The sequence below is a fragment of the Lepidochelys kempii genome, chromosome 3 (assembly GCF_965140265.1).
Source record: "Lepidochelys kempii isolate rLepKem1 chromosome 3, rLepKem1.hap2, whole genome shotgun sequence".
Classification (NCBI taxonomy): Eukaryota; Metazoa; Chordata; order Testudines; family Cheloniidae; genus Lepidochelys; species Lepidochelys kempii.
Window position 1 is genome coordinate 7,162,015 of NC_133258.1, and position 17,740 is coordinate 7,179,754.

A 17,740-nucleotide genomic window follows, 5' to 3' on the forward strand; every position below is an offset into this window, starting at 1 on the left:
AAGTCCTTACGCCCATTGCTGTGATATCCCAGCACCTACCTACAACTCAATCCAGTAAGTGCTATGTTACTGTCTACAGTTCACACTAACGTACACTACTTAATGAGACACACGTTAAAAGAACCTAATTTAAAAGCTGATGCTAGCTATATGTGATAGCTAACTTGGCTTTATTAAGGCATAAAAAAATAACCCATGACCCGAGGCAACTGTAATTGTAAGATTTTGTATTTTTGCTATTTCTTGGCCTTTTTTTTAATTAAAGCGTGGTTTTACTCAAAAAAGTTCTGAAAATAGCACTAGAAGGCTCAAAGTTTATTGTTTCTCAGTCACTGAGAGCAAATTAGTTCAGTTTATGAGATTTTTCTCTAATTGCTACCCTGCAAACCCAGATTCCTGCTAGGTCTCTTTCCAACTTGTGCCCAGGAAAAGGTCTTTGAAGAGAAGACCAAAGCACGGCAATAGGAACCTGGGGCCAAATCCTGTTCTCAGTCTTAATACAGTTATTCTGAGTTTACAAAGGTAACAGAGAAGAATACTGTTTTAGTTAACAATTCTTTTCATTACCTGGGAGCCTGAATTTAATCCAGATCACTATCACTTGACTCCGGATACATCTACACAGCAAACAGAAGACCCATGGCAGGAAGCCTCAGAGCACAGGTCAAATGACTTGAGCTTGGGCTGTGGGGCTAAAAATAGCAGTGTAGACATTCAGGAGCCCAGCAAAAGGGGTGGGTCTCAGGGCCTGGGCTCTAGCCCAAGCCCAAACACTAATTTGCTCTCAGTGGATCATAGTGGATCACAAGCTCAATATGAGTGTTGTAAAAAAGCAAACATCATTCTGGGATGCATTAGCACGACTGTTGTAATCAAGACATAAGAAGTAGTACTTCTGCTCTACTCTCTGATTAGGCCTCAAGGAGAGTATTTTGTCCAGTTCTGGGCACCACATTTCAGGAAAGATGTTGACAAATTGGAGAAAGTCCAGAGAAGAGCAACAAAAATGATTAAAGGTCTAGAAAACATGGCCTATAAGGGAAAATTGAAAAAAATTGGGTTTGTTTAGTCTGGAGAAGACAAGACAAGAGGGGACATGATAACAGTTTTCAAGTACATAAAAGACTGTTACAAGGAAGAGGGAGAAAAATTATTCTCCTTAACCTCTGAGGACTGGACATGGGCTTAACTTGCAGCAAGGTTGGACATTAGGAAAAACTTCCTGTCAGGGTGGTTAAGCCCTGGAATAAATTGCCTACAGAGGTTGCAGAATCTCCGTCATTGGAGACTTTTAAGAGCAGGATAGGTAAACACCTGTCAGGGATGGTCTAGATAATATTTAGTCCTGCCATGAGTGAAGGAGACTGCACTAGATGACCTCTCAAGGTCACTTCCAGTCCCATGATTCTATGATCTACACTGATATTTTTAGCCCCACAATGCAAGCCCGAGTCAGTGGAGGGTTTGTTTTGTTTTTTGCTGTGTAGACGTACCCTGTATTGCCTCAAGGTGCCACAACTACTCCTGTTCTGTATTGCCTCTGTGGGACTAACAGGTTGGACAGACTTACAACGTAAAAAATAAGAGACATGTTTATTCTTTTTCATTAGTATGACTCATGCCATGGTACAAAAGCTCTGAATGAAGCAAATGGGTATATTTTAAAGTCAGTACACAAATGCAATTATATAAGATTTGTATTCGTGAAAGAAATTCAGTTGGGATGTGAAAACTATGTACAAAAATATCTGAATAGACAATTATTCCTCCAGGCTGGGTACCTGCCCTGGGAAGCATAGAGATAAGTTACTGGCTGGCACTACTTACTTATTTAGATTCACATCTCTTCCCTGCTCATGAGCCTCAATCAGCTGTTTAATGACATCAGCTATTGTCATCATCATCAGCTCTGCATGGCTGAGGTCTCCTGAAATAAAAATGAAGTATGTTCAGGCAAAAAAACCACACATACATAGGACATATGCTAATCATTTGTGCAAATTACTAATTCAAGCTAACACTTCCTACAATTCCAGCAGTCGGCTGCTGACCCCACAGAGCTATGCCAATGCACATGATTCCTGATATACATCACTCACTTATTGAGGGAAACAACTGTCATAAGATGTTTTGTTTTATGTGTAAAACACAAACTCCATCTTCACTTCCAATGACCTCTCATTGTTGAGCAACTTGCACTAATGCCAGAAAAAACAAGAAGTAAAAAATATAACGCTGGAAGTTGAATCTAGACAAATTTAGACTAGAACTAAGGCACAAATTTTCAACAGAGAAGGTAATTAACCCCTGGAACAACTTCCCAAGGGGTGGGCTGGATTCTCCATCATTGGAAAAATTTTAATCAAGACTTTTTTTTTTTTTTTTTTTATGAGATGCTCTAGTTCAGAGGTGGGCAAACTACGGCCCGCGAGACCATTCTGCCTGGCCCGGGAGGCTGTCCACCCTCCCCCAGGCAGCAGCGTAGCTGCAGAGCCCAGCCCGGTGCTCTGTGCTGCCCGTCGCAGCGCAGCTGCCTGTCCTGGTACAGCCGCGCTGCCAGCCACCGGTGCTCCAGGCAGCATGGTAAGGGGGCAGGGTTGGATCGAGGGCAGGGGAGTTCGGGGGGTGGATGGGGCAGGGGTCCCAGAGGGGCAGTCAGAAAGGAGGGGGGGGTTGAATGGGGTGGCAGGGGGCAGTTAGGGAGAGGGGACAGTTGGGGCAAAGGGTCTGAGGGCAGCCAGGGAAAAGGGGTGGTTGGATGGGGCAGGGGTCCCAGAGGGGCAGTCCGAAAGGAGAGGGGGGGTTGAATGGGGTGGCAGGGGGCAGTTAGGGAGAGGGGACAGTTGGGGCAAAGGGTCTGAGGGCAGCCAGGGAAAAGGGGTGGTTGGATGGGGCAGGGGTCCCGGGGCGGGGTCAGTCAGGAAACGGGGGGGGTCGGATGGGGCAGGAGTCCCGGGGGGCCATCAGGGAACAGAGGGGATTGGACGGGGCAGGGGTCGGGCGGGGGGGCCATCAGGGGGCAAGAAGCAGGGGGGTTGGATAGGGGCCGGGCCACGCCTGGCTGTTTGGGGAGGCACCCGGCCCGCCATACCATTTCAGACACCCACCTCCCAGCAGCGCAGCCGGGCCGATGCACCGGCAGCCCGGGGAGAGCGGCGCGGGGCGGGGCGGGCGGATGTTTGTTCACACCCCTGAGCGACAGGCGCCGCAGCGAGGGAAGGCCCCGTGTCCAGGAAAGGCCGGGGACGGGGCTACAGCGGCTGTCCCGGGCGCCCCCCCACCCCCCCCACCCGCTCCGGCGGGCGGGCCCGCGCTGTGGCCCCGATCCTGCGCGCGGCTCCCCTCGGACCCCCAGCGGGCACGTGAGCTGCGGGGGCGGGAACAACCCAGCTCCCGCGCAACAGCCTCGGCGCTCGAGCCCCGGGCCCCGGGCGGGGTGGCCACCGAGCCGCCCCAAGCCCGAGGAAGAGACGCGGGCGGGGTGGGGGGAGGGGCGCCGCCGCCGTTGTTACCTTTCTTCTTCTGCTTCATGCTGGAGCCTCCCCTCGCGGCCACCAACCGCCCGCCGGGTACAGCGCCCTCCTCCCCCCCCCACACCGAGTTCCGCCTGGGGGCGCACTGCGCATGCTCACCCGAACGGAGCGTGCGCAGTGGCCTTCGCTGACGCAGCTGCCCTCTCTCTGCCCTTACTTCCAGGCGGACGGGGCTGCTGCTGGCTCTTTCGGGGGGGGGGGGTGTAAAGGATCAACGGGGGGCAAGTCGTAGCGGCGGGGCCATCCCGCTTCTTCCCCGTGGGGGCGGGCCCACGCCGCACCATGCTGCTCCCCTGCCCAGCAGCCCCTCTGCCCCCCTACGCCCTGCTGCTCCCCTGCCCCCATCCCTCTGACCCCCTAGTGCCACGCTGCCCAGATACCCCCTCAGACCCCTATGCTCAGTGCCCTCCCACAGACCCCTATGCCCAGTGCCCTCCCACAGACCCCTATGCCCAGTGCCCTCCCACAGACCCCTATGCCCAGAACCCCCCCCAGATCCTCTCACTGCCCAGTGCCCCCCTAGCTGAACACCCCCCACAGCCCTTCCACAACTGCACAGTGCCCTGCACCTCCACAACGGCGCAGACCCCCCCCGACTTCCCAGCACCCCAACACACACAGATCTCCCCATCTCCTCACTGCCCAGCACCCCCCCCCCCAGAGCCGATAGAGACCTACTTTCCCACGCCCTCACCCCCATCCACAGTAGCCGGCCCTGATGGGAGGTGACTGTGTCTGCCAGGCTGAGCCTGCAGCGCAGCCAGGGCAGGTCCTGGGGCAGGATAACTCCTGCCCCTTGGGAGTGATGCAATCAGCCAGGCTGGAGCAGGAGCAGAGCCTGCCCAGGCCAGGCTCCCTCAGGACCCACATGCCTGGCAGGACCCAGCTCAGCCCTCCAACACTGTTCCCTATTTTCAACAATTCCTTTGCATTTGATCCAGCAATGAGGATTGCCTTTTGCTGCATTTGTCTTGCCTGTGAATCCAGCCCTTAGTGTCCCATGTTCATGTCAATGATTGTGTGTAGAAGCTGATTCACAAATATTCAGTAAGTGTATTATATTGTATATTGTATATTATATTATATTGTGTCATCTTACATCCTTCCCAAGGGCAAAAATCTTCTGCAACAATGAAGGCTTGGGCTTATGAGCAGTGGCTGCAGAACTTTTGGATGCACAAGTCCACATTTCTGCGTCTGTGTGCAAAACTCACCAAAATAAAAGCTGCACTGACAATGGAGAAGCACTATGGGGACCTGCAACACCAGATTATTATTCAATCAGTCAATCAGTGGTTTCTCTCCTAAACCAAGGTGGAATGGATTTCTTTAAGTAGTCACAACATATTGCTAAAGATCATTTTATGCTCAATGCCCAGTTAACACCTCTGCAGTCACAGGTGATGCCAGTCAGCTCAGTCTTCTTGGGGAACCAGGGCACAGTATCCAGCCTATCTGACTCATGAAAGGTCACCCGCCCACTTGAACCAAAACTGATCAGAGAAAAAACTTGCACAGAGCAGTGAATGGCGGTGTGAGACACACCTAGACCCCTCATGACAAGAGTGACAAGATTAAGGCAACTCCCCTATCCTCATCTGCATGAAAGATGGAACAGAGCCATGTCCATCAGCATACCGAATGGAGAATAAAGGCCACTCTCCGTCTGCATGAAAGATAGGAAAAGGAGACATCTCATTGGCATACATTAGTATGGCATCTCATTGGCATACATTCGACTAATGTTTTGTGACGACCCAGCGTTTCCAGAAGAAGTCTCAGAGAATTACATGTTAAGTGTATGTTATTACCAGCACCTTTCATGTACACATGGCATTCAGTGTGTCTTCATTTTACAAATACAACCCCTTCTCCATTTGTTTACAAAGATCCCAGGTATGAATACATTCGGGGAAGATTTCTGCAAAGAGTACAGCATAAATATGAAATCGAGACATGATGCTGATATTGTACTGGCTCTAAGTAACATTTCTAAAGCACAAGAAAATCAACAAAGACGTTATGCTAAAAGAGACTTCTAAATATGGGGAAATAACATTTGATGTTAGGGACTGTGTTCTGTTACTGAATGCTAGAAAGAGAACAAGAAAAGGAAGAATGCTGCAACCTACCTTTCGGGGACCATACAAAATTACTACTGTTGAGGGTAAGAGAGTGAAATTATAAACCATCTCAGGGAAACTGTTAGGAACCATGTACAGCATCACACACTTAAAACCATTTAAAGAGACACCAACACTAGCTGCTGAAAGCACATCAGAGGAAAACATCGGAACTGAAATTGCAGTTGGTGACACTGAACCAGAAACACCCTCAGAAGAGATTAGAAAAGTGGATGGGACTGTATCTCACAAGTCTCATGACAGCACAGTGAAAAACACAGAGGTCACAGCAATGGAAGAAGAGGAGTATATAGGGCAAGATGTCTCAAGCAATGATACAAGTGATGCTGATGACAATTCTGATGACATGCTTATGGAGGAGGTGGAAGACAAGCAATGGATTCTGAAAGGTAATTGGGTACCGCACCTTTCTTAAACAGATCTTTAACATCGTTCCATTTATGAAGCATATTAAAGGTTTTCATGTATAAAGTGGCAGCATTCACAGTAGTAAAACCAAGAAAAAGGAAACTGTATTACCATGCATGTAATGTGTATTACTTATTTTTTCTAGTCAAATTTGTAATGACCGGCAAACACACAGAGAGACTGGAGGCCAAAGTGAGAAAAATCAAATTGTATTGCTCTTCATTTCATTGCCTGAAACCAAGAAGCTGGATAAGTGATGAGGTACATTTAAGTACCACTAAACATGTATGGTAACAGGACTGATTCATCAAATAATATTTAAATTGTGCCTTTTCTTTCATCATGTGTTGTAGGTTATTGATGCATATTTGAGCTGTGTGGTCTAGAAAGCAGATAGAAAGGTAGGCTACTTACTGTGATGGTACATGAAAGTATACATTGTATCAATAAGTAAACAATCACGTGAATATGTGGTCCAACATATTTAAGTCCAAATACCCTTGAAATATCAGCAGTTGCTGCATTTCAATCAGAATTGCAACATTTCAGTGTATTTACTGCTGCCATTTACTGAAATGTATTTGGAGGTGCATATCAGACATACAATACTTGACTAATTGAGGGCCACATTAGTTTTGCTGTACAGTTCAGTGGGTCCATTAGTTAAACACAAGTATGCAAACAGCTTAGTCAGTTTTTACGTTAAGTAAGACAGAGCACATTGATTACAAATCTTTTTGTTTTTACATGACTCTCTTACATATCTGATTTGTAACACTAAGGATCCCTTGATCTACATTTCATGGTTTGCTTCACTGGAAACTATAATTGCATTTCTAATTTATTTTAAAATGAATACAGAGTGAAATTCTCCAAAACGATATATTATTGCTTCCTTACCACACACCAGGTCATTGGGTTCTTGCGGTAAGATGTTTTGTATTTTACTTCTGGATTATGGGCAATAAATGTGGTATTATATAAGAGATTTGTAACACAGCTGGGTAGCAGTGATATAATTTCCCGTGTTGCGGGTTTTCAGTGAGTTCAGTGCATGCAAAGGAAAGTGGAATGTGAATGTAAAAAATAAAATGCTACTGTGAAGTTATGTTGTTAATGTCACTTGGAAGAATATGGTCTGTAATGAATTGATCAATGATTTCACAATATTCTGTTCTCTTGTGTGTCGTGAGACATTACAAATGAGAATATGTTAATGGAATGATTTTTGGTAAATCATTATAAAATTGTTGAAATCATCACATTACCAATATAATTTGTACATATATTTACACTTACAGATAGATAGCCTTGATTGGGGAAAAAAAGGAATTGTTAATAATTGACCCCTTGTGTGATGAGATGAGATCTGAAAGAACATACCTGAGGAATTGGAGGTGTTTTATTAGATACTTACTTTTACAGTGTACATGAACTGTTACTGTGAAAAAAATTTCCAGGGAATATAACAATAGTGAGACTAATATCTTCCTGTAGCTACAAATAAAAATTGAAACAGCATGTACTTGTACTGAATATGCTTAGTAACGGACTTTGAGTGAACTTGTGTGATTTGAGTCTGGGTAACAACTTCATAGAATGTGGACACAAAACAGTAGCATGTTGCATGATTGAGAAAGTGTTATTATCAACATGGGGCACAGCAAATCAGGTGATACATTGTGTAAGAGTGAGACAATAATATGAAAGCAAGTGTGTGTGTGTGTGTATGAGCAATAAGTCATTGCAATCATTAATTAAATTTAGAGAGAATGGACTTGTATCTATGTCCAGAAACCGGAGGGGGGGAAAAGGGAAAGAAGAGCTCATTTATACAGTCCGCTAATGTACTGTAAAAATTTCTGATACTTCATCAAACAATTAACTAGCAAATCCTCATCTGATTGGAAGAGTAAAATTGTTCAGCATACCAGACAAAGTGATGGCTACAACTGCGGACCACTCGTCTTAAAGGTATTGAATACCAAATTGCCATTATCATTTGTTATTTATGTGTAATTATCTGGGGTGAAAGTAAATACCAGAGATTACCGGTGTGCACTGCACCGGTGTCCTTGCCAAGGTGTGTGGACTGGGCTCTGTGCCCCCAGAAAGGGTGGGGTCTCCGGCGGTAGGTGCGGGGCTAGCGGGCCAGATTCCCCCAGCCATCCCTTCCTGACACCTGCTGCTGCAGTGGCCAGGAGCACCAGGCCCTTGTAAATCACCAGAACGCAGGGCAGCTGCCCCTTTTGCTCCCCCACTGTCGGCGACCCTGCCAGTAGCATCCAATAGCGCTGCCGGACACTATGGCAGGGCCGCTGATGCAGGGCAGGGGGCTAAAGGGGGCAGTGATGTTAAAGCACTGAAAAAGCAGCACTGTAACGTCAGCTGTGTACAGCCAGTACCAGGGGCTGGTTCTTACCGGTATGCTGGACCGGCCCCCTTTCACCTCTGGTAATTATGAGGGTTTTTTTCTAAATAGAAGTGTTGTTAGTTTAGAGAAACGTATTTGCAGCAGAAAGACATCTGTACGGTAGAAACAAAACAAGAGGCTAATACTGCGTTTAGAAGACAAATAGCAATTGCTCTAATGAAGGAGTCAGGTAATAACTTTCTCCCATGTACTATGAACCCATTAGGCACATGTGAAGATAACAGGAAGAGTGGAATTATGTCACGTAACAGACAGTTATCTTAATACTGCTAAAGTGGGATATCTCACAGGTTTGGTTCTGTAAAGGTGACTATGCATCAATAAAAGTGGCAAAGAGTCCTGTGGCATCTTATAGACTCACAGACGTATTGGAGCATAAGCTTTCGTGGGTGAATACCCACTTGGTCGGATGCATGCATGCAAGCTTATGCTCCAATACATCTGTTAGTCTTTAAGGTGCCACAGGACTTTTTGCCGCTTTTACAGATCCAGACTAACACGGCGACCCCTCTGATACTATGCATCAATAATGTCTTTAAGTACCAAAACATTTGAATGGGGTGAATGGTTGCTATTGATAGACCAGTTAAATGAAATTGGTATTTTTATATACAGCTGTAGTAAAGTAAAAATTTGAGAAAATATGACTGACAAAAAAGAAAAAAATATGTTCAAACTAGTGACTGGATTAAAATATTGACATTAATAAATCAAGATTTGCATTTTCAGTGTTGGTCGTAACGTAATCAGCATGTCATACCACTATATTTATTTTTCAGAAAGCGTGGAGGACTACTGCATCTACTGCAACCTTGTCAGTTGTGAAAAGGAAATTGAGGAGTGCACAATGGTATCAGAAACAAATGCCATAAACTGCCTAAGGATCGGGATTCTTGTAAAAATTCCACATCAGTAACATTTTCACCATGCTGATAGGCATATTTTAGGTAATGCTGACATGTAGAAGGAATAGCATGAGTGAATGCAAAGTATGTGTAACATTATAACTTCTGTGATTTCATTTTCTCAATGGTTACTTATCAAAGGTCTAGTGTGATTCATGCAAGAGGTGGGCATATATGCCCTGCATTCCAGAAGGAACTAATCAAGAAAACCTGGCTGATGAGAAGAAAGAATACAAGTGCAAAAAGTGTGCATAGTTCACTTCTTGACCAAAAAATAACATGTTTAAATGATTGTTGTTCAAAACATCATGGAACAAAAGAAAACTCTTATTTATATACCAGATTATAATAATAAAGGTTTTTTAATTTGAAAAAAATATTCTCTGTATTTGTGTCCCAACTAGTTGCAAAAGTGGAGGGTTACTGTTTGTGCTGCTACATTGGACCACCCCACCAGACGACTGAGGCAAGCAGCTCCTGCCGTAAAGCAATGCCATCTCCGACCGCACCGTCGTAAAAGGCAATTCCCTCTCAACACACTATGGCAAAGCAACGCCGGGCTTAAGGCGCATGCATAGCAGTTACTGCCACTCCGGCTCCTTACACAGGCAAACGAGCCATTCTAGTTATGGCTGATCGCTGTCCTGGAGAAGCATGGTGTGGCCCACCTAGAACATCCCCACTAACACACTGGGGGCTGCAGGATCTCGTCTAGAACCCCACAGTGCAGGCCTTCCAGAACATCGCCGCTACCATGCAGGCAGCTGGGGGCTACAGCATCTCATCGACAACCCACAGTGCAGGCCTTCCAGAATAACCCCACTAGAACGCAAGCTGGTGGGGCGGAAAACATCTAAACTAGAACCCACAGTGTGGGCCTTCCAGAACATCCTCGCTAGTACTCAGGCCGATGGGGTGGCAAGCACCTAAACTAGAACCCACAGTGCAGGCCTTCTAGAACATCCCCTCTAGCACACGGACTTCTGGGGGCATCTCATCTAGAAACCACACTGCAGCCCTTCTAGAACATCCCAGCTTGCACGCAGGCTGGTGGGGCTGCAAGCGTCTAATCTAGAACCTACAGTGCAGTCTTTCTAGAACATCATAGCTAGAACACAGCAGCTGTACAACAGCATCTAATCTAGAACCCCTAATGTAGCCCTTTTGGAAATTCTCAGTTAGAACATAGAGCAGCTGGGCAACATCATCTAACCTAGAACTGGTAGGGTGGATTTTCTAGAACAAAGATCCAGCTGGGCTAGAAAATGTAATATAGAATCCCCCACTGCACCCTTCTAGAACTGGGGGTTACAACCCTCAGGGGTTGCAAGGTTATTACATGGGGGTTGTGAGCTTTCAGCTCCCATGAAAGGCAGAGCTGACAGCCTGAGCCCCTCCACACTAGCTTCACCCCCAACCCCATTCCACCTCCAAAGAAAGGTTGCCAAAATAGAAGTTTGCCCAGGGCACCGTTTTCCCCAAGGCCAACTCTGGGACTGAAACAACATTAGCGGGCTTGATTATTCAATAGCTGAAGAGCTGCATTAAATTGCAGACTAATCAGAACACTGAGATCGGCCAAAAACCCCCTAATTTATAATTTAACAGTCAGATATGCAGGCAGGGACAGGGCGGAGGGCTGTAGTCACCCCAAAGTTTATCTTAGCCGCCCCTCTCAGCGCAAAGGTCAAATGTTATGTAGAAGGAAGGGTGGCGTGGTATGGCATTGCCACCCTTACTTCTTCAGTTCTGTGCTGCTGCTGGTGGCAATATCTTCAGAGGTACCGCCGTCCTCCAGCTGCCCAGCTCTGAAGGCAGAGCCTGCTGTCAGCAGCGGCACAGAAGTAAGGGTGCCAATGGGGCACTAAGTCTGCTGTGAAAAGTGATATTTGTACATTTGTTAATATCACATTTCCCCCATTGCCTCCCTTACTTCTCAGCTGCTGCTGGCCACTGCTTTCAGAGCTGGGGGGCTGTGAAAAGTGATATTAACAAACATACAGATATCACTTTTCACAGCCTCCCAGCTAGCTAGCGAGTCTGCTGGAAGTCTGCACTAGAAAGTCTGCTCTGAAAAGTGATATTAACCAACATACAAATACAGCAGTAGCACAGAAGTAAGGTTTGTAGTGGAGAGCGAAGTCTGCTGTGAAAAGTGACATTGACTAGGGAGGTGGTGGAATCTCCTTCCTTAGAAGTTTTTAAGGTCAGGCTTGACAAAGCCCTGGCTGGGATGATTTAGTTGGGGATTGGTCCTGCTTTGAGCAGGGGGTTGGACTCGATGACCTCCTGAGGTCTCTTTCCACCCTGATATTCTATGACTAAGTTTCTTCTCTCTCTCTCTCTCTCTCACACACACACACACCCTATTTTAAAAATTAGCTTTTCTGCTTATAACAATAATTCAATAAAAATGTGTTTTAGTCTTAATTTTAAAACGGTGAGAAAGGGTAAATCCGTTTTAAACAATGGGGTTATACATTTAGCGTTTAAAATAGTGTTAAATATAAAAAATGTGTTTCTAATTCATAAGGGGGTGTCACACTCAGAGGCGTGCTGGGCAAAAGGGGTCGCCAGCACACAACAATTGAGAACCCTAGGGGTCTCGAACATTTTAACGAACATATAGAGAGCAGCTAAAAACTACAGCATCTCAGTGGAAATTCTCCAGCCTCGAGACCCCAACCTCTCACAATACACTCTTTGGTGGGGAGGCTGCTGCCCCACAAGTTTGATAACACTGGGGAGCACATACAGGCTCTGCATCACCCACTGGGGTCAGAGGAAGCTTCTTTGGTCTGGACCCCCAACCCTTCTAAGGGTATGTCTACACTACGAAATTAGGTCGAATTTATAGAAGTCATTTTTTTAGAAATCGGTTTTATATATTCGAGTGTGTGTGTCCCCACAGAAAATGCTCTAAGTGCATTAACTCGGCGGAGTGCTTCCACAGTACCGAGGCTAGCGTCAACTTCCGGAGTGCTGCACTGTGGGTAGCTATCCCACAGTTCCCGCAGTCTCCGCTGCCCATTGGAATTCTGGGTTGAGATCCCAATGCCTGATGGGGCTAAAACATTGTCGCGGGTGGTTCTGGGTACATATCGTCAGGCCCCCATTCCTTCCCTCCCTCCATGAAAGCAAGGGCAGACAATCATTTCGCCCCTTTTTTCCTGAGTTACCTGTGCAGACGCCATACCACGGCAAGCATGGAGCCCGCTCAGATAACCGTCACCGTATGTCTCCTGGGTGCTGGCAGACATGGTACTGCATTACTACACAGCAGCAGCAACCCATTGCCTTGTGGCAGCAGACGGTACAGTACGACTGATAGCCGTCATCGTCATGTCTGAGGTGCTCCTGGCCACGTCGGCCAGGAGCGCCTGGGCAGACATGGGCACAGGGACTAAATTTGGAGTGACTTGATCAGGTCATTCTCTTTAGTCCTGCAGTCAGTCCTATTGAACCGTCTTATGGTGAGCAGGCAGGCAATACGGATTGCTAGCAGCCCTACTGTACCACCTTCTGCCAGGCAGGCAAAAGATGAGGATGGCTAGCAGTCCTACTGTACCATCTTCTGCCAAGCACCATGAGATGTGGATGGCTTGCAGTCCTTCTGCACCGTCTGCTGCCAGCCAAAGATGTAAAAGATAGATGGAGTGGATCAAAACAAGAAATAGACCAGATTTGCTTTGTACTCATTTGCTTCCCCCTCTTCCCCCGTCTAGGGGACTCATTCCTCTAGGTCACACTGCAGTCACTCACAGAGAAGGTGCAGCGAGGTAAATCTAGCCATGTATCAATCAGAGGCCAGACCAACCTGCTTGTTCCAATAAGAACAATTACTTAGGTGCACCATTTCTTATTGGAACCTTCCATGAAGTCCTGCCTGAAATACTCATTGATGTAAAGCCACCCCCTTTGTTGATTTTAATTCCCTGTAAGCCAACCCTGTAAGCCATGTCGTCAGTCGCCCCTCCCTCCTTCAGAGCAATGGCAGACAATCGTTCCACGCCTTTTTTCTGTGCGGACGCCATACCAAGGCAAGCATGGAAGCCGCTCAGCTCACTTTGGCAATTAGGAGCACATTAAACACCACACGCATTATCCAGCAGTATATGCAGCACCAGAACCTGGCAGAGCGATACCGGGCGAGTAGGCGACGTCAGCGCGGTCACGTGAGTGATCAGGACATGGACACAGATTTCTCTGAAAGCATGGGCCCTGCCAATGCATGCATCATGGTGCTAATGGGGCAGGTTCATGCTGTGGAATGCCGATTCTGGGCTCGGGAAACAAGCACAGACTGGTGGGACCGCATAGTGTTGCAAGTCTGGGAAGATTCCCAGTGGCTGCGAAACTTTCGCATGCGTAAGGGCACTTTCATGGAACTTTGTGACTTGCTTTCCCTGCCCTGAAGCGCATGAATACCAAGATGAGAGCAGCCCTCACAGTTGAGAAGTGAGTGGCGATAGCCCTGTGGAAGCTTGCAACGCCAGACAGCTACTGGTCAGTTGGGAATCAATTTGGAGTGGGCAAATCTACTGTGGGGGCTGCTGTGATGCAAGTAGCCCATGCAATCAAAGATCTGCTGATATCAAGGGTAGTGACCCTGGGAAATGTGCAGGTCATAGTGGATGGCTTTGCTGCAATGGGATTCCCTAACTGTGGTGGAGCCATAGACAGAACCCATATCCCTATCTTGGCACTGGAGCACCAAGCTGGCGAGTACATAAACCGCAAGGGGTACTTTTCAATAGTGCTGCAAGCTCTGGTGGATCACAAGGGACGTTTCACCTACATGAATGTGGGATGGCCGGGAAAGGTACATGACGCTCGCATCTTCAGGAACTCTGGTCTGTTTCAAAAGCTACAGGGAGGGACTTTATTCCCAGACCAGAAAATAACTGTTGGGGATGTTGAAACGCCTATAGTTATCCTTGGGGACCCAGCCTACCCCTTAATGCCATGGCTCATGAAGCCGTACACAGGCAGCCTGGACAGTAGTCAGGAGCTGTTCAGCTACAGGCTGAGCAAGTGCAGAATGGTGGCAGAATGTGCATTTGGACGTTTAAAAGCGCGCTGGCGCAGTTTACTGACTCAGTTAGACCTCAGCAAAACCATTCCCACTGTTATTACTGCTTGCTGTGTGCTCCACAATATCTGTGAGAGTAAGGGGGAGACGTTTATGGCGGGGTGGGAGGTTGAGGCAAATCGCCTAGCTGCTGGTTACGCGCAGCCAGACACCAGGGCGGTTAGAAGAGCACAGGAGGGCGTGGTCCGCATCAGAGAAGCTTTGAAAACCAGTTTCATGACTGGCCAGGCTACGGTGTGAAAGTTCTCTTTGTTTCTCCTTGATGAAACCCCCCGCCCCTTGGTTCACTCTACTTCCCTGTAAGCTAACCACCCTCCCCTCCTCCCTTCGATCACCGCTTCCAGAGGCAATAAAGTCATTGTTGCTTCACATTCATGCATTCTTTATTCATTCATCACACAAATAGGGGGATTACTACCAAGGTAGCCCAGGAGGGGTGGTGGAGGAGGGAAGAAAAATGCCACACAGCACTTTAAAAGTTTACAACTTTAAAATTTATTGAATGCCAGCCTTTTTTTTTTGGGGCAATCCTCTGTGGCGGAGTGGCTGGTTGGCCGGTGGCCCCCCCACCGCGTTCTTGGGCGTCTGGGTGTGGAGGCTATGGAACTTGGGGAGGAGGGTGGTTGGTTACACAGGGGCTGTAGTGGCAGTCTGTGCTCCAGCTGCCTTTGCTGAAGCTCAGCCATACACTGGAGCATACTGGTTTGATCCTCCAGCAGCCTCAGCATTGAATCCTGCCTCCTCTCATCACGCTGCCACCACATTTGAGCTTCAGCCCTGTCTTCAACCCGCCACTTACTCTCTTCAGCCCGCAACCTCTCCTCCTGGTCATTTTGTGCTTTCCTGCACTCTGACATTATTTGCCTCCACGCATTCGTCTGTGCTCTGTCAGTGTGGGAGGACAACATGAGCTCAGAGAACATTTCATCACGAGTGCGTTTTTTTTTCTTTCTAATTTTCACTAGCCTCTGGGAAGGAGAAGATCCTGTGATCATTGAAACACATGCAGCTGGTGGAGAAAAAAAAAGGGACAGCGGTATTTAAAAAGACACATTTTATAAAACAGTGGCTACACTCTTTCAGGGTAAACCTTGCTGTTAACATTACATACATAGCACATATGCTTTTGTTACAAGGTAGCATTTTGCCTCCCCCCACCACGTGGCTACCTCCTCAACCCTCCCCCCTCCCCGTGGTTAACAGCGGGGAACATTTCTGTTCAGCCACAGGCAAACAGCCCAGGAGGAACAGGCACCTCTGAGTGTCCCCTGAAGAAAAGCACCCTATTTCAACCAGGTGACTGTGAATGATATCTCACTCTCCTGAGGATAACACAGAGAGATAAAGAACGGATGTTGTTTGAATGCCAGCAAACATACACTGCAATGCTTTGTTGTACAATGATTCCCGAGTACATGTTACTGGCCTGGAGTGGTAAAGTGTCCTACCATGGAGGACGCAATAAGGCTGCCCTCCCCAGAAACCTTTTCAAAGGCTTTAGGAGTACATCCAGGAGAGCCGTGAATGCCAGGGCAAATTAATCCTTTCACATGCTTGCTTTTAAACCATGTATAGTATTTTAAAAGGTACACTCACTGGAGGTCCCTTCTCCGCCTGCCAGGTCCAGGAGGCAGCCTTGGGTGTGTTCGGGGGGTACTGGCTCCAGGTCCAGGGTGAGAAACAGTTCCTGGCTGTCGGGAAAACCGGTTTCTCCGCTTGCTTGCTGTGAGCTATCTACAACCTCATCATCATCATCATCATCTTCTTCATCCCCAAAACCTGCTTCCGTGTTGCCTCCATCTCCATTGAAGGAGTCAAACAACACGGCTGGGGTAGTGGTGGCTGAACCCCCTAAAATGGCATGCAGCTCATCATAGAAGCGGCATGTTTGGGGCTCTGACCCGGAGAGGCCATTCGCCTCTCTGGTTTTCTGGTAGGCTTGCCTCAGCTCCTTAAGTTTCACGCGGCACTGCTTCGGGTCCCTGTTATGGCCTCTGTCCTTCATGCCCTGGGAGATTTTCACAAAGGTTTTGGCATTTCGAAAACTGGAACGGAGTTCTGATAGCACGGATTCCTCTCCCCATACAGCGATCAGATCCCGTACCTCCCGTTCGGTCCATGCTGGAGCTCTTTTGTGATTCTGGGACTCCATCATGGTCACCTCTGCTGATGAGCTCTGCATGGTCACCTGCAGCTTGCCACGCTGGCCAAACAGGAAGTGAGATTCAAAAGTTCGCAGTTCTTTTCCTGTCTACCTGGCCAGTGCATCTGAGTTGAGAGTGCTGTCCAGAGTGGTCACAATGGAGCACTCTGGGATAGCTCCCGGAGGCCAATACCGTCGAATTGCGTCCACAGTACCCCAAATTCGAGCCGGCAAGGCCGATTTAAGCACTAATCCACTTGTCAGGGATGGAGTAAGGAAATCGATTTTAAGAGCCCTTTAAGTCGAAATAAAGGGCTTCATCGTGTGGACGGGTGCAGGTTTACATCGATTTAATGCTGCTAAATTCGACCTAAAGTCCTAGTGTAGACCAGGGCTAAGTTGTCTGCCACTGCTGCACCACTTGCGCCTTCTGATTTCCAGGGAAAGCTGGTCTCTCTCCCCACAAAGAGGCAGGTGGTTCTGATTGCGTCTGAAGCAGCACCTGGATTTATTATAACTGACTTCAGTGGGTGCAGGATTAGGCCCATGGCAGGTTTACAGTTACACAACAGATGCAGAGATGCTGGAGATGAAAAAGACATATTAGGTGCCATCTAATGCCTGGTGGTCAGTGCAGGGATGTTCTTTACAGTCGATTTGCCAGGGTTTTATTCAAGTGCATTCTGACTAACTCATGCAATGAGGTTTCCACCATTTCACCTGGGAGAATATTACACAATCTAGATCTCACCATTAATACCTATTGGTTCCTGATATTGAGTTTAAAATTTCCCTATCTTAAATTCTTTCCAGTCTGTCTAATTACTTATTATTATTCTTATTGTTACTATTTATTGTAACATAGAATCATAGAATATCAGGGCTGGAAGGGACCTCAGGAGGTCATCTAGTCCAACCCCCTGCTCAAAACAGGACCATTCCCCAATTTTTGGCCCAGATCCCTAAATGGCCCCCTCAAGGATGGAACTTACAACTCTGGGTTTAGCAGGCCAATGCTCAGATCACTGAGCTATGAAGCCTCAACTGAAATTGGGGCCTCATGTGCTATCAGCTATACAAC

At 47.3% G+C, this 17,740-nt stretch overlaps 2 protein-coding genes across 11 annotated transcripts in view; both read right to left on the minus strand.

The window, feature by feature from the left end:
• The window catches only part of ELP3 (elongator acetyltransferase complex subunit 3), a 133,002-nt gene extending 129,367 nt beyond the window's left edge, over nucleotides 1-3,635 (minus strand). For 2 of the 4 annotated variants that reach the window (XM_073335612.1, XM_073335615.1), the window contains exons 1-2: nucleotides 3,513-3,635; nucleotides 1,828-1,927 (exon numbers count right to left, since the gene is read on the minus strand). In XM_073335612.1, the coding sequence (XP_073191713.1) occupies nucleotides 1,828-1,927; nucleotides 3,513-3,531 (119 nt within the window). In that variant the 5' untranslated portion in view covers nucleotides 3,532-3,635. Of the gene's footprint in view, nucleotides 1-1,827; nucleotides 1,928-3,107; nucleotides 3,214-3,512 lie in introns of those variants that run through there. The other 2 variants (XM_073335613.1, XM_073335614.1) reach the window with 2 other exon arrangements.
• Nucleotides 3,636-14,916: 11,281 nt separating this feature from the next.
• FBXO16 (F-box protein 16) overlaps nucleotides 14,917-17,740 on the minus strand; it is a 78,064-nt gene continuing 75,240 nt past the window's right edge. For 3 of the 7 annotated variants that reach the window (XM_073335619.1, XM_073335620.1, XM_073335618.1), the window contains one exon: nucleotides 14,917-15,525. In XM_073335619.1, coding sequence (XP_073191720.1) covers nucleotides 15,005-15,525 — 521 coding nt within the window. In that variant the 3' untranslated portion in view covers nucleotides 14,917-15,004. Of the gene's footprint in view, nucleotides 15,526-15,691; nucleotides 17,243-17,740 lie in introns of those variants that run through there. The other 4 variants (XR_012157876.1, XR_012157877.1, XM_073335621.1 and 1 more) reach the window with 4 other exon arrangements.